Genomic DNA, 14,087 nt, shown 5'->3' on the forward strand with positions numbered 1-14,087 from the left:
TAAGTATGATACAATTTTCAATTTTTTCAGCATTCAGGACATCTGTCAATTAGTGGTTTTCATTTTTCAAAAGGGACCTGAGAATCTCATGTTGTGCATTTTATGCAATCAAACCACAAAAGTATCATCTTCCAGTTTCCAAACAACAGCTTTTTTATTGTGCTTTGCTTTATGTCCTTAGTTCTTCTATCTATCTATCTATCTATATATATACACATATACATATATATGTGTCCTTAGTTCTTCTATCTATCTATATATATACACACATATACATATATATACACATATACATATACACACACTCTGTGTTCTGCTTCTCCAATATAAACACTAAACTGTGATCTATTACTGATCCAGTTGTGGCAAGATAGCTGTACTAGTCTCAGTAAAACTCAGTACTAGTCTCAGTAAAATAGCAGTGACTCAATCCAAATGACATCTTGCAGATAGCAGAACGTTTTTATCCAAAACATGCAGATCTTAATAGATGAAAATCAGATATGGCAGAAAATCATAGTATGTCTAGCTCCAGCAATTCCATGTGCTCAGAACAAAAACGAAAGACACACTGAAAGCATACCCTGAATACCCTGCATTTGTATGTATTGCGGTGTATATATAGGTTTTCCTAACTGCTGTCATGTTCCATTTGCGAACCACACTGGTATACGGCTAAACAGAGACCCGGGAATACAACAGCGAAGAGATGGTAAATATTTTTACATAAAGATATTCACTGAGAAAGCCTTTATTCCTGAGATTATTTCATCTACATTTATCCTTAAATGTTATGATAGTCTGCACTGATACCATAACATGTAGAAAGGATGCAAAGAACAGTCAGAAAGCAGATCCATCATTATTACTATTAAATGGAGACACTGTTTTCTATTTCACGCGGGTCCAGGTAGGGATAAGGCAGACTCATGGTCTTGTTCCTCACCTGGATGCATTTGGAGATGTCAGACAGTTGATGTTGGAACTTCTTCATGAACTCTTGTGGGTCCTTCTCTGTAAAACGTTCATCAGGGTACTCTCCTAGACGCCTCTGTAAAGAAAAGAGACCTTGTTGTGATTTTCTTTACAATACATCTGTAGCACTGTAGGGATTGCTGTGTGATGACTTCTTGGGCCTCCACTGATTACCTGCAGCCAGTCACTTAAGGACAGTTCACACATCCATCCTTTCTCCCAATGGCTCAATATAATAAACAGTCCAGGGATTTTTGTTTTATATTTATTGTGGAACTTGGATGGGAGAAGGGAATAGTGGGATACTCCAACTGGAACTATTTGTAATTGATAAGGCCAACTCTCACTTGGCCTCACCAGGTTACCTGTGGAAGCAGTCACACTGCTTTAACCATACCGCCACTTGTATAGAAGGGGTTTAGTCTTCTTGCTCTCTCCAGCAGCAGACTTGATGCAACTACATTATCTTCAGGACACTCTCTAGCATCCCCTTGACTGACACCTGTCCATTGACTCTTCTAGCTGAAGGGATGGCCCTCTCAAGACAGGCCCCATGACACAGATCTGTACTCACTGTATGCAGAATCAGATCTTTCCAGTGTCTCCCTTCCAGTCAGCTCTGCACAAACCTCTGAGTTCAGTTCCTCTCTAGCTCTCAGGCCGACCACCTGAGGCCACATGGCAACTTCTACAGAGGAGGGGCAGCCGCCCCTTCCCTCCGGGACCCCGCTTTCCAGCTGGAAGACCCCGAGCACATGTGCCCTTGGCAGTTATACAGTATCCCAGAATGCACTGAGGCACATTCCTCTGCCAATCAACAGGGCTGTACTAAACAGCTGTGCACTCATTTGTCAGGTTTCCTCCCACTGTCCAATATGCCTCCCTATTGGATCAGCGTTAAACACTTCAGATAAAACTGAGCTGCACCTGAGCACCATGAGCAGACCTTTACTAGCGGATCCTGCTGTCTGGTAGGCAGAAAACAGTTTAGATTTACCTGGCAATCTTTCTAGTAAGCAGAAAAGATCCAAAACTATATTCTCTCTCTGTCACCTACTTTGGAGGGTGCTACACATCTATTCAGTATTAACCACTTTCCGACCGGTCACGTTGACCGTACTGCGGCAAAGTGGCTCGATTCCGTCCAGCGACGTAGACCTACGTCGCTGGACTTCTAGCCCTGTAGGCGGCGCTCACGCGCCGCCGGAGGTGCGCTCCCGCTGTTTTCAGTCACAGCGGGAGTCGGGCCAGGGGAGGAGCGGCGGTGATCACCGCTGCTCTTCCCCGATCGTCGGGGAATCCAGTTTGGAGATCCGCCCGCTTGTGTAAACAGAGCGGGCGGATCTCCTAAGTGACACAGAGTGACAGATTGCAGTGTTCAGCATAGCTGAACATGCGATCTGTCCCTGTGTCACTCAGTCACCTCCCCCCACACATGTCAGTAAGCACCAGGCATACATTAACCCCTCCCTCTCCAATAAAATTAACCCCTTCCCTGCCAGTATCATTTTTACAGTAACAGTGCATATTTATAGCACTGATTACTATAGAAATGTCACTGGTACCCCCAAAAGTGTCAAAAATGTCAGTCAAGGGTCCGATCTGTCCACCGCAATGTCGCAGTACCGCAAAAAAAATCGCAGATCGCCGCCATTACGCGTAAAAAAAAAACACCAAAAAGGACACAAATCTTTCCCTTAGTTATAGTTAGTAAACGCAATAACTTTTGCGCAAACCAATCAAAATACGCTTATTGTGATTTTTTTTTACCAAACATAGGTAGCAGAAAACAAATTGGCCAAAAATGTAAACAAATTTTGATTTTTACATTTTTGGGGGGGGGGGGAATTTAATATAAAAAAAATGTTAAAAATATTGTTATTTTTTCAAAATAAACACTCTTTTTTTGTTTATAGCGCAAAAAGTAAAAATCGCACAGGTGATCAAATACCACCAAAAGAAAGCTCTGTTTGTGGGAAAAAAAGGACATACATTTCGTTTGGGTACAGCATCGCACGACCGCGCAATTGTCAGTTAAAGTCGCACAGCGCCGAATCGCAAAAAGTGGCCTGGACGTAAGACAGCAAAATCCTCCGGTGGTAAAGTGGTTAAATAATCACTACATCCTATAGCAGACTCTGGAAATGCATTCGATTGACAGACTCTATTTGACATAGATCATGTGTTATACAGTTTTAAAGTCCAAGGCTTATTTATGTAATACTTCTCACTTCTCTTAATTCCAGGCACTCACCTTATCCACAGACTCGTTGCTGAGAACCCACACAGCACTTATACCAGTAGTTGTACTGTTTACATCCGGCAATGCTTCCAAAATAGTCTCCATTGTAGTGACACCTTTGGTGCTGGGTGGGGGGCTTTTCATGGTGGTGGGGCCATTAGGCATCCAGGAATAGAAGTTAAACTGCAGGGGAGGCAAACACAAATGAAAACATAACAGATTAGGATTCTACGAAGTGTACACCAAATACAGTATATATGGAAGCTGCCATTGCTTACTTCCTCATAAATGTTGCCTGCCTGTTTCACTGACCCTTTGGATTCAATACGTTTTAATGCACTCACCAATAACAAACTAATAGGGATAGTCATGAGTCCCTATATGCACACTTGCACTAGCAAAGTAACTTAAACATGTTGGCGAATTTGCGCACGCAAGAACAATGTTTGCGACATGGCGCATCATTAAAATAAATGAAAAACAGCTGCGACTTGTGCCGGATGCGCAGAATCATTTTGCGCACTAGCGCAGAAACATTCTTAGGCCCCTTTCACACATGCTGTCTGTTTGTCCGTTTTTCATCCATCCGTTGATGGATGAAAAACGGACATCAATGTATCTCTATGTAAAAACGGATGACAACGGATGATCATCAGTTAACATCCGTTTTCATCCACTTCCGTCTATGTCCGTTTTTTTTTAACGAAAGCAGCCATTCCTTCAGAGCGCATGCGCCGATTATGTCATCGGTGCATGCAATGTAAATATCTCCTGAACAGTGCAAGTTTAGGAGATATTTTCAGTACCTATAGGTAAGCCTTATTATAGGATTACCTATAGGTACAAACAATAAAGGTAATTTTACAACCACTTTAAAGAAAATCAAGGAACATCTATGAATTTCCAACTTAAAAATTAATATATTGACCACTTCAGCTCCAGAAGGTTTTACCCCCTTAATGACCAGGCCATTTTTTGCAATTTGGCATTGCGTCACGTTAACTAACAACTGCTCAGTCGTGTGACGCTGTGCCCAAACACAATGGATGTCCTTTTTTCCCCACAAATAGAGCTTTCTTTTGGTGGTATTTGATTACCTCTGCGGTTTTTAGATTTTGCGCTATAAACAAAAAATTGGTGACAGTTTTGAAAAAAAAAAACACAATATTTTTTACTTTCTGCTATAAAACATTCCCAATAAAAAAATGTAAAAAATCAAATCTTTTTTATCAGTTTAGGCCAATTTGTATTCTGCTACAGAGCCCGGAGCTCTGCATCGCCTCGGCACCTTAGCCCGCCACACAACGAACAACGGACACAGACCCGGGAGTCCTCGGCAGATTTTTACAGGGGGAAGGCTCCTGGAACCAGCGCATGTTAAAGAGACCTGGTCTGGAGGGACCTCCAGCGTCATTTCGCACACAATACCAGGCAGGCCTCACCTAAGATGGCGGCCGCGTCCCTCACAGGAGCTAAAATGGAGGAAGGAGAAGCGACACAGGGCCTCCATCTCACCATGGGCAGCAACCAGCTATATCCCCCGGTAACTGTAAGTAACCTCATCCCTCAGGACCCTTCTCCAGTATCCACAGAGTCACTTTTAGGCCAGGCGATGGAAGATTTCATGCTTTCCACTATGGCAGGCGCCCCAGCCAGCATTCATTATCACATAAACACAGAGAAGGCAAACCACAACGGGCAGCTAAATAGTGATGAGCTACTTCTAAAACTCTCTGCTTTATTAGACTGTGGACTCTCACAAATAGCTGCAAAAATCACGGGGGATCTAAAGGCAGACTTCCAGAATTTGGGATCCAGAATGGATGCTATTGAAAAGAAACTGGGCACTACAGTAGCTAAAACCAACCAAAATACAGGCCTTATCCAGACCCTACAGGATCAGCTGGATGCTGCACTTTTAAAATAGAGAATCTGGAGAACAGATCAAGAAGATATAACTTCAGACTATGGGGTCTCCCAGAATCAGTCACAGATGTACATAAAGCTGTACAAGATCTGATCAAAGATATGATCCCCAATATTCCATCACATAAACTTGAGCTAGATCGAGCCCATAGGGCTCTGCCCCACCCAGAAAAGGTGATCCCCAAGAAACGTGGTAATGAAACCTCACTTCTACCACAATTGTCCTGTCAAGGCCACCCAGTCCAGATTTTTGCTGATCTTTCCCCCTCCACCATCCAAAGGAGAAGAACCTTCAAACCTTTTCTATCAGTTCTATCGCAAAAAGAAATAAAATACTGGGGGGCCTTTCCATTTGCTCTCAAATTCACATTCAGAAATAAAACCTACGCTTTTTCCAACCTGCCTGAGGGGGAAAGAATCCTTCAACACCTGAAGCTCATTTCTCTCCCACCAGAGGCGACTTCTACTACTTCCAGCTCAGGATCAATAAAACACCCTAACCCAACCAGCCCTATCCCCCCGTGTTGAACAAGACCAATTACAAGCAATCCAAGGACAATATCCTCCTTGAACCTTTCTCGATCATTTATTACAGGAATTATCAGTACAAATGCTCCTCATCTGACATTCCTTTATGAACGCAGTTTTTCTTCAATTGCCCGTACTCCTGTACAATGCAATATAACCGGATCTGACTTCTTCAACATTTTAGGGATTCACCCTAAATGTTTCTTAAGACTATGTGGACCTCCCTGGACTGTCAAGGGTTAGAATAAGCATCCAGCAAACAATACAGGTCCTCCTTCTGAAGTCAGACTCAGGACAGTATCCCCTCACCTACTAAGACTCATCCTACCATTAATCCTCACCTTTTTCGAAGCACGTGGGACTCACAATTTGAATCCCTCCTTCTTCAACATCCAACCCCTTAATCCTCTCCACCCTCCCTACCCACCCCTCCCCCCTAACCCTTCCCATGTACCCCACCTTCCCCTCAGGCTCATCCATATATAGGGGACTCAAAATTTTTCAGTATTTGTCCATATTTGTCAATTTCACATTTGAAATTTATATCTGTTTACTCGCATGGGACAGGACAAATTGTGGTTTTGCAGTTGGGGAGGATCAGGCAACCCCCCAACCCCCAACTGAGTCCTGTTTGGACCATGGCCTATTTCTCCTCTATTTTCTCCTTACTTTAACATCTTTTCCCCTACCTTCTTTTTCAGCCAACCTCAAGCGAACCTTGAACCAGCAGCCTCTCCAAAGATGCCCATACCAGACTAAGTGCTCCTTATTGGCTCACTCTATGCGTTTTGGTGAGGTAAGTGATGATGGATTTAACATGCTTTCTTCCCCTAGGCTCCATGGCTCTAAAGCTCCCACACCATCCGAGAGTAGGTTACCACAATACCCAGGGACTAAACTCCTCTGTTGAAAGGCATAAAGCCTTTCAGGAATATCATAACCAGAAAGCAGATATTATCCTATTACAGGAAACACACTTTCCAAAGAAATACAACCCATCTTTTTTACATGCAAAATATCCCACTTTCTTTCTCGCAAGCGCGGAGGATAAAAAACACAGGGTGGCAATTCTCTTTTCTAAATCCTGAAAATTCTCTCCCCAAATGGTACATAGGGACCCGGAGGGAAGGTTTTCCTGGTCAAGGGTACTCTGGATGAACATTTATACACGTTCATCTCATATTATGCCCCCAACCAGGGCCAGGCTATATTTTTTTAAAACATGTTTAGCAGTATACTACCTCTTTAGAGGGCACTATAATTTGTGGAGGTGACTCCAGCATAACATTTGATCAGAGGGTTGATAGATCAAGGCCCCATGGCTCCCAAGTTATAAGACCGCCCAAGTGTAGCTCTAAAATAGCCAAATTAATCTATCGGTAAGGGCTGGTGGATGGTTGGAAAGAACTGAACCCCACCAAGAGAGACAATACTCACTACGCTCATGTAGACCACATCTTTGTCTCGAATAACTTGACCCATCTCTACTCAAAACCTCTATTAAAGATGTAGTATGGTCGGATCACTCCATGGTTTTACTCCCACTTACTAGATGTAGGAAGCACATGGGCTCCTAGCATTGGAGACTTAATGAGTCTATACTTAGTGACCCAATCAGAGTCATAGAGATTGAACGGGCAATAATAATAATAATAATAAAAGAATATTTTCAGCTGAACAATACAGGTGGAATCTCAGCAGAATCCCTTTGGGCGGCACACAAAGTAACGATTAGAGGGAAACTTATACAAACGGCCACTCAAATCAAGCGGAAAAGACGCATAGACATTGAACGCCTCAAAAAGAGTACACCTCCTTACGCGTTCAACATAAAAGAGACCCTAAAACAATATCAAATTCTCAGTTGGATGATGCCAGACTTCAATTAAACCTAGCTTTAACAGCTAAAGCAGAGAAAAATATACGTTGGAATGGGGCCACATTTTATCATCAGAGGGACCTTATAGGGCCCATGTTAGCAACAAAATCAAGGCCTCAATATTGAACCCATGCTCTCCCCAAAATCAAGATCCCTGGAGGCTCCCAGACACAAAATCCAAAATGCTTAATGCAAACTAACTTTTTATTCCTTTTTTAACAAACTTTACAGTGCTGACCAGGATAAGGTAGCTCCTCAAATAGACTCATTCCTAAAGGGTCTACCTATTCCTAGACTTGAGAAAGACCACAGAGACAGGGCTGGAAGCTCCCATCTCCTCTGAGGAGGTAATGCAAGTCATTAAAAATACTAAACAAGGCCCTGATGGTTTTTCTGCGATCTACTACAAAACATTTTCAGCTCTTTTAGCTCCCTATCTAGCCAATTGGGGCAACTCCAAAAGGAAAGGAACCCCTTTAAAAACACTTAAACTCAGCCTACATTACGGTGATACCTAAACCCAATAAAGACACAGGAAAGGTGGGCAAATATAGGCCTATTTGTTTTATAAACAATGACATGAAGATTCTGACCAAGATCCTAGCGAATCATATAGCATCCTTCATCAACTTATATATCCACTCAGCAGCCGCTCTGTCGTCATTCCAGCGAGCAGGAGGGGACGTCCCATCCCCCTCCCGCAGCTCTGCCCGGGTCTCCCAGGGGAAGCTAGCCGGCACGTCCGCTGGCTGGTTGGAGTCCCGAACAAAGCCAGATTTGGTTTCGATCGGCTCTCCGATGTAGTAACACGGAAGCGACGTACAAAAAAATTGGGCTAGCTTTACTGCTTATTTTTTTTTAAATCCGTGAAATGTACTTTTCCCCAAAAAATTGCGTTTGAAAGACTGCTGCGCAAATACCGCGTGACAAAAAATATTGCAACGACCGCCATTTTATTCTTCAGAGTCTTTGCTAAAAAAAAAATATATATATATATATTTACAGTATCTCACGAGTACACCCCTTACATTTTCGTAAATATTTTATTGTACCTTTTCATGTGAAGGAATGACACTTTGCTACAATGTAAAGTAGTGAGTGTACAGCTTGTATAACAGTGTAAATTTGCTGTCCCCTCAAAATAACTCAACACACAGCCATTAACGTCTAAACCGCTGGCAACAAAAGTGAGTATATATATATATATATATATATATATATATACACTATGTGGTTAAATTACTAGTTAACCCCTTGGAGTCGGGGGGTTCCGGCCCCTTAAGGGATTTTACATGCCTGGAGGCAATGCAGGGCTTATGGTCATATGACCGCCGTGATTGGCTGTCATGGCGCTCACGCGATCCGGAATTTCCAAATCGCATATAGTGATCGAGAGTTCTTCGAATCCCCTCTGTTCATAGACGTCCTGTCTTTGGTGGAGGCCATGCCAACTTTATTATGAAACTCACTCCTCCACCTAGCAAAGGATCTTTAGACACTTTAATCTGGTTGCTGTTTTGAATGGCAAAAATGTGGCCAAATGCTTGTAACTGGCTAAACTTATGTCATTCTGATTCTATCTTGGCAATTAATTTGCCTACACAATAAAGACCGTACCAATACTATTATACTCACCTGACCACTATTGACAGCTGCATGCTGAGCAGAACATCTGAAGATCACCATGGTCAGGTATTTGATCAGAGAAGCTCTGGTTCCGAAGGAATAGGGGACTTCTGTCATGAAAGAGAGAACCAAGTTTTAGTAGAAAGTGATTTCCTCTGCTTATTCAGCATGGATAGAAGGCAATGTGCCAAATACTTTGGAGAACAATTATATGTGCATGCATGATCTAACGATCTTTCAAAATTTTGCAGGCTCAGATTTTCCTCTAAACAGGAATGCTGTAGAGACATGAATGTTCCTCTTTAGGCAATGGCAAAAGGAATAGTGAACAGCTTATTAAGGAGCACCAACTTATCTCAGGGGGAACAATAGCATGCATAAAGGTTTTCTAACATGCTGATTTGCTAAAGCGGACCATGGAAGGGTAGAATTTCAAATGCAAATTCTTATGAAAAGAATGTTCTAAGAAAGTTTGTTCATTTTTCTAATCATTTGTGGGTCAACTTGGAACATATTGAGGAAACCCACAGGGACAACAACAAGATACCTCTTGCTCTGTGTTTACATTAGATAGAAGGCTGCTAGTAATAAACAGCTGGGAGGGAGAATGGGGTGGGAAGCGGTTAATGAGTCACTTCATTGAAAGGGTAGCAGGGTGAACTGAGCTTCTGAAAGAACCCCTTAATTGCAGTACTTCTGCTTTCTCCTGTGAAATTTGAAGATGAATTGCTCCATAGTGCCTAAGGCTACACATGTGATATTTATAGTCCCATTGCTGCTTTTTAATAAGGCCCCTTTCACACTAATGATCCGATCAGATCCACCTGTCAGTTTTTCAGGCGGACCTGATCGGATGCCCCATGCATCCCTATGGGGCAGTGGATGTAAGCGGAGACATGTCCGCTTACACCCGCTGCCATCCGATCCGATCCTGTCCGGGAAATGCGGACGGATGGAAACCCTATTTTCCATCCGTCTGGCGGATCGGATGGGATCAGATGAGAACGGACCGTTCTCATTCGATTCCCCTATAGAGGACAGCGGGGATCTGACAGCTCCATCTCCGCACACAGAGTAGAGACGGAGCTGTCATCCACCTGCTCAGCGGGGATCAGCGGATCGATCCCCCCTGAGCAGAACAGAGTCCGTCGGCGGAACGGACAGGTATGAAAGGACCCTAACGTATAAATATCTGAGTAGGCTGGTCGCAGGTTCAATTTAACATCAGTTAACATGCATTTACCACAAAACATGACAAAACATTACATATTTACTTTCATGTATAACACAGGTAAAGATGTTGCGCTTAGAAATATGAAGTTGCTACCTAAATGCAATGTAAATTCAAAAACATAGTGGTGGCATGTGCATTCATGTTCCACCTGCTCAACTTTTCTTCACCAGCAGATATGTAATGTAGGCAAGAGGCAAAAACAAGCAGCTCATCAATTTAGAATAATCAAAATAGTGCAAGTGAGAGGGGCAATTCACTATAAAAGTATGAAGCTTTCTACAATATTCTGTCATTTCAGCTAGCAAATAAGGATGATCGAACTTTTGAAAAGTTCGGTTCGACCAGAACACCCGAATTTTCCAAAAGTTCGGTTCGGATTTCAGAACCCCATTGAAATCAATGGGACCCGAACTTCGATAATCAAAAACACCATTTTGAAGCCCTAAATCCCAATAAATGCCCCTAAAAAGTGCCTAGGGTTCTGGGTCATGCCCCATTAACTATCAATCACACAAAAGAAAGTTCTTAAAAATTGTCATTTTTGATAAAAAAGCCAATTATTAAAAAAAAAAAAAAAAAAAAAAAGCGAGCGATTTTTTGATTTTTACTTTGGATTTAGTATATGGGGGGTCTAAAAGGTGTGCATGTGAAGTTTCAGCTCTGTAGCATGTCCAGAACCATGAAAAAACAAAAATTCAGTAGAACAGGGATGTGGGTCGGGACCCTCCCTTAACTTTAACACCTATATGATCTTTTTTTCTGGTTCTGGACATGCTACAGAGCTGAAACTTCACAGGTACACATTTTAGACCCCCAGACACAAAATCACACAAAAAAAGTTCTTAAAAATTGTCATTTTTGATAAAAAAGCCAATTATTGAAAAAATTAAAAAAAAAAAAAAAAAAAAAGAGATTTTTTGATTTTTACTTTGGATTTAGTATCTGGGGGGGGGGGGGTCTAAAAGGTGTGCATGTGAAGTTTCAGCTCTGTAGCATGTCCAGAACCATGAAAAAAAAAGATAATTTTTCAGTAGAACAGGGATGTGGGTCGGGACCCTCCTTTAACTTTAACACCTATATGATCTTTTTTTCTGGTTCTGGACATGCTACAGAGCTGAAACTTCACAGGTACACCTTTTAGACCCCCCAGACACAAAATCACACAAATTGTCATTTTTGATAAAAAAGCCAATTATTGAAAAATTTAAAAAAAAAAAGAGATTTTTTTTATTTAGTATCTGGGGGGTCTAAAAGGTGTACCTGGGTGTATCTGGGGGGTCTAAAAGGTGTACATGTGAAGTTTCAGCTCTGTAGCATGTCCAGAATCATGAAAAAAAAAGATCGTATTGTATTTCTGACAGGGGGTTTGCTTCGCTCCTGTAACACCTTGCCGGTTTAATAGAAGGCATTTTTTTGGGATATTTGCAGTCAGGAAAAACATCTGAACTTGTGTATAGTGGTACTGTGCACAAGTTCTGATGTTTTGCCTGCCTCCAAAAACCCCCAAAAAATGCCAGCAAAAACACACCTGGGCATTTTTTTTTTGACGCTAGCGTTTTTTTTGGCATTTTTTGGGGTTCTTTTGAGGCAGGCAAAACATCTGAACTTGTGTATAGTGGTGTATATACACACATCCATATATTTATATACACACCTAGACATATATAGGTGTGTTAGTAGCAGAAATATATGCTTGCGCTAATGAAATCATTTACAGTAATATATTTCTGCTACTATCACACCTATATATGTCTAGGTGTGTATATAAATATATGGATGTGTGTATATATACCACTATACACAAGTTCAGATGTTTTGCCTGCCTCAAAAGAACCCAAAAAAATGCCAAAAAAACGCTAGCGTCAAAAAAAAATGCCCAGGTGTGTTTTTGCTGGCATTTTTTGGGGGTTTTTGGAGGCAGGCAAAACATCAGAACTTGTGCACAGTACCACTATACACAAGTTCAGATGTTTTTCCTGACTGCAAAGATCCCAAAAAAATGCCTTCTATTAAACCGGCAAGGTGTTACAGGAGCGAAGCAAACCCCCTGTCAGAAAGTTTTCTAATACAAACGATCTTTTTTTTTTTATGGTTCTGGACATGCTACAGAGCTGAAACTTCACATGTACACTTTTTAGACCCCCCAGATCTGAAATCCAAATCAAAAAATCAAGTTCAGCTGTTTTGCCTGCCTCCAAAACCCCCTAAAAAATGCCAGCAAAAACACACCTGGGCATTTTTTTTGACACTAGCGTTTTTTTGGCATTGTTTTGGGTTCTTTTGAGGCAGGCAAAACATCTGAACATGTGTATAGGGGGTATATATAGACATATATGTCTGAATATATACCCTTAGACATATATAGGGGTGATAGTAGCAGAAATATATTACTGCAAATGATTTCATTAGCGCAAGCATTTATTTCTGCTACTATCACACCTATATATGTCTAGGGGTATATATTCAGACATATATGTCTATATATACCCCCTATACACATGTTCAGATGTCATGTCTGACATCAAACATCCTCAAAAAATCACTGGCAGTGGCAGCCCCTGCAGCATAAAAAATGCTTGGCTGGTGAGAAGCCATATGGGTGTGATGAAGCTTTTCAGAGAAAAGATCATTTCTCTATAGCAGTCACCCTGCCATAGCAGTCACTGCCAGTTAACCCTACACTACACTACGGTCCCCTTACACTTAACACTTTCCCTACAGAAACTGAATTTTTGAAGCTAACTAAAGTGTAAAGGAGCACTCTAACTACACTAGATATCCCTTTCCTCACACTAAAAATAGCTAAATGACACTTTTAAAGTAAAATTCACAGAACTGCTTCCGCTCTCTTCCATGTCCAGTATAACAATGCTAGGAATATGGCGGGGGCGATCTTATATACTGGGGGGCGTATTCACTAATGATTGGTCTAGGGACCCCCTAGTCACTCCAATCACATTCCTAGCATTCTCCTGCCCCCTCAATTGGCTTTTGCTAATGGTTCTGGTCCAATCACGGGCTTTTAAAGCCCATTTCCTGAAGCATTGCATTTTGGGCGGTTCTGGTTGCCGAATTCCGAACTTTTTGGGCAAAAAGTTCTAAATTCGGCCGAACCTCGAAACACCCAATGTTCGGGCCGAAACCGATGGTGGACCCGAACCGTTCGATCATCCCTACTAGCAAAAGAGTTTAAAACCTTTATTTTTACCAAACTCACAGAGACTGAATGGTTCTGTGTATCACATCTTTACTTGCACATAATATGACTAGAGAACACCGGATTGGAAATATACCTGAAGACTTATTTTGCAGGAATCCTTCCTTGAAAATCTCAGCTACCCAGGCCTGAAGTTCAGGGTCTTCCTTGACCATCTCATCACTTGTATAATAGTAATTAATTATTTTGGACACAAAGCTAAAGAAAAAAAAATAATAATGAAGAAAAGGCTACTGTCATGGAGGAGATGAACATCAAAACTTAAAGTGTTACTAAACCCAGGACCCTGAATTCACTATATCTGGTCTCCCAGAGTACACAGAACATGGTAATGTAACTATTTTAGCAAATATAAACTGCTAAATACCTTCTCATCAACAATATATAGCAGTCTTGTGATTCTATCAGTATCTGGTTAAAGCTTGTAGGCAGAGTTTTCATTCTACTCTTACGATCCTAT

The 14,087-nt window shown here is 41.6% G+C and overlaps 1 protein-coding gene across 1 annotated transcript; it reads right to left on the reverse strand.

Moving 5' to 3' along the window:
- Positions 1-839: 839 nt before the first annotated feature.
- Positions 840-13,821, reverse strand: LOC309545307 (hydroperoxide isomerase ALOXE3-like). The gene is made up of 4 exons (XM_082244449.1): positions 13,704-13,821; positions 9,186-9,286; positions 3,230-3,400; positions 840-1,051 (listed from the first exon to the last, which is right to left on the reverse strand). Exons 1-4 carry the CDS (start codon positions 13,780-13,782, stop codon positions 872-874), a joined length of 531 nt encoding a protein of 176 aa, XP_082100575.1. The 5' UTR covers positions 13,783-13,821; the 3' UTR covers positions 840-871.
- Positions 13,822-14,087: the final 266 nt, after the last annotated feature.

The sequence above is a fragment of the Pelophylax lessonae genome (assembly GCF_965119305.1).
Source record: "Pelophylax lessonae genome assembly, chromosome: 2".
In the NCBI taxonomy this organism is placed as follows: Eukaryota; Metazoa; Chordata; class Amphibia; order Anura; family Ranidae; genus Pelophylax; species Pelophylax lessonae.

Coding starts and splice junctions, on each gene's coding strand:
- LOC309545307 (XM_082244449.1), bottom strand. CDS start 13,782: ATGGTCAAGGAAGACCCTGAACTTCAGGCCTGGGTAGCTGAGATTTTC. Junction 3,401..9,185: donor CAGCTGTCAATAGTGGTCAG/GTGAGTATAATA, acceptor CCTCCCCTGCAG/TTTAACTTCTATTCCTGGAT. Junction 1,052..3,229: donor GCAACGAGTCTGTGGATAAG/GTGAGTGCCTGG, acceptor TTTTCTTTACAG/AGGCGTCTAGGAGAGTACCC.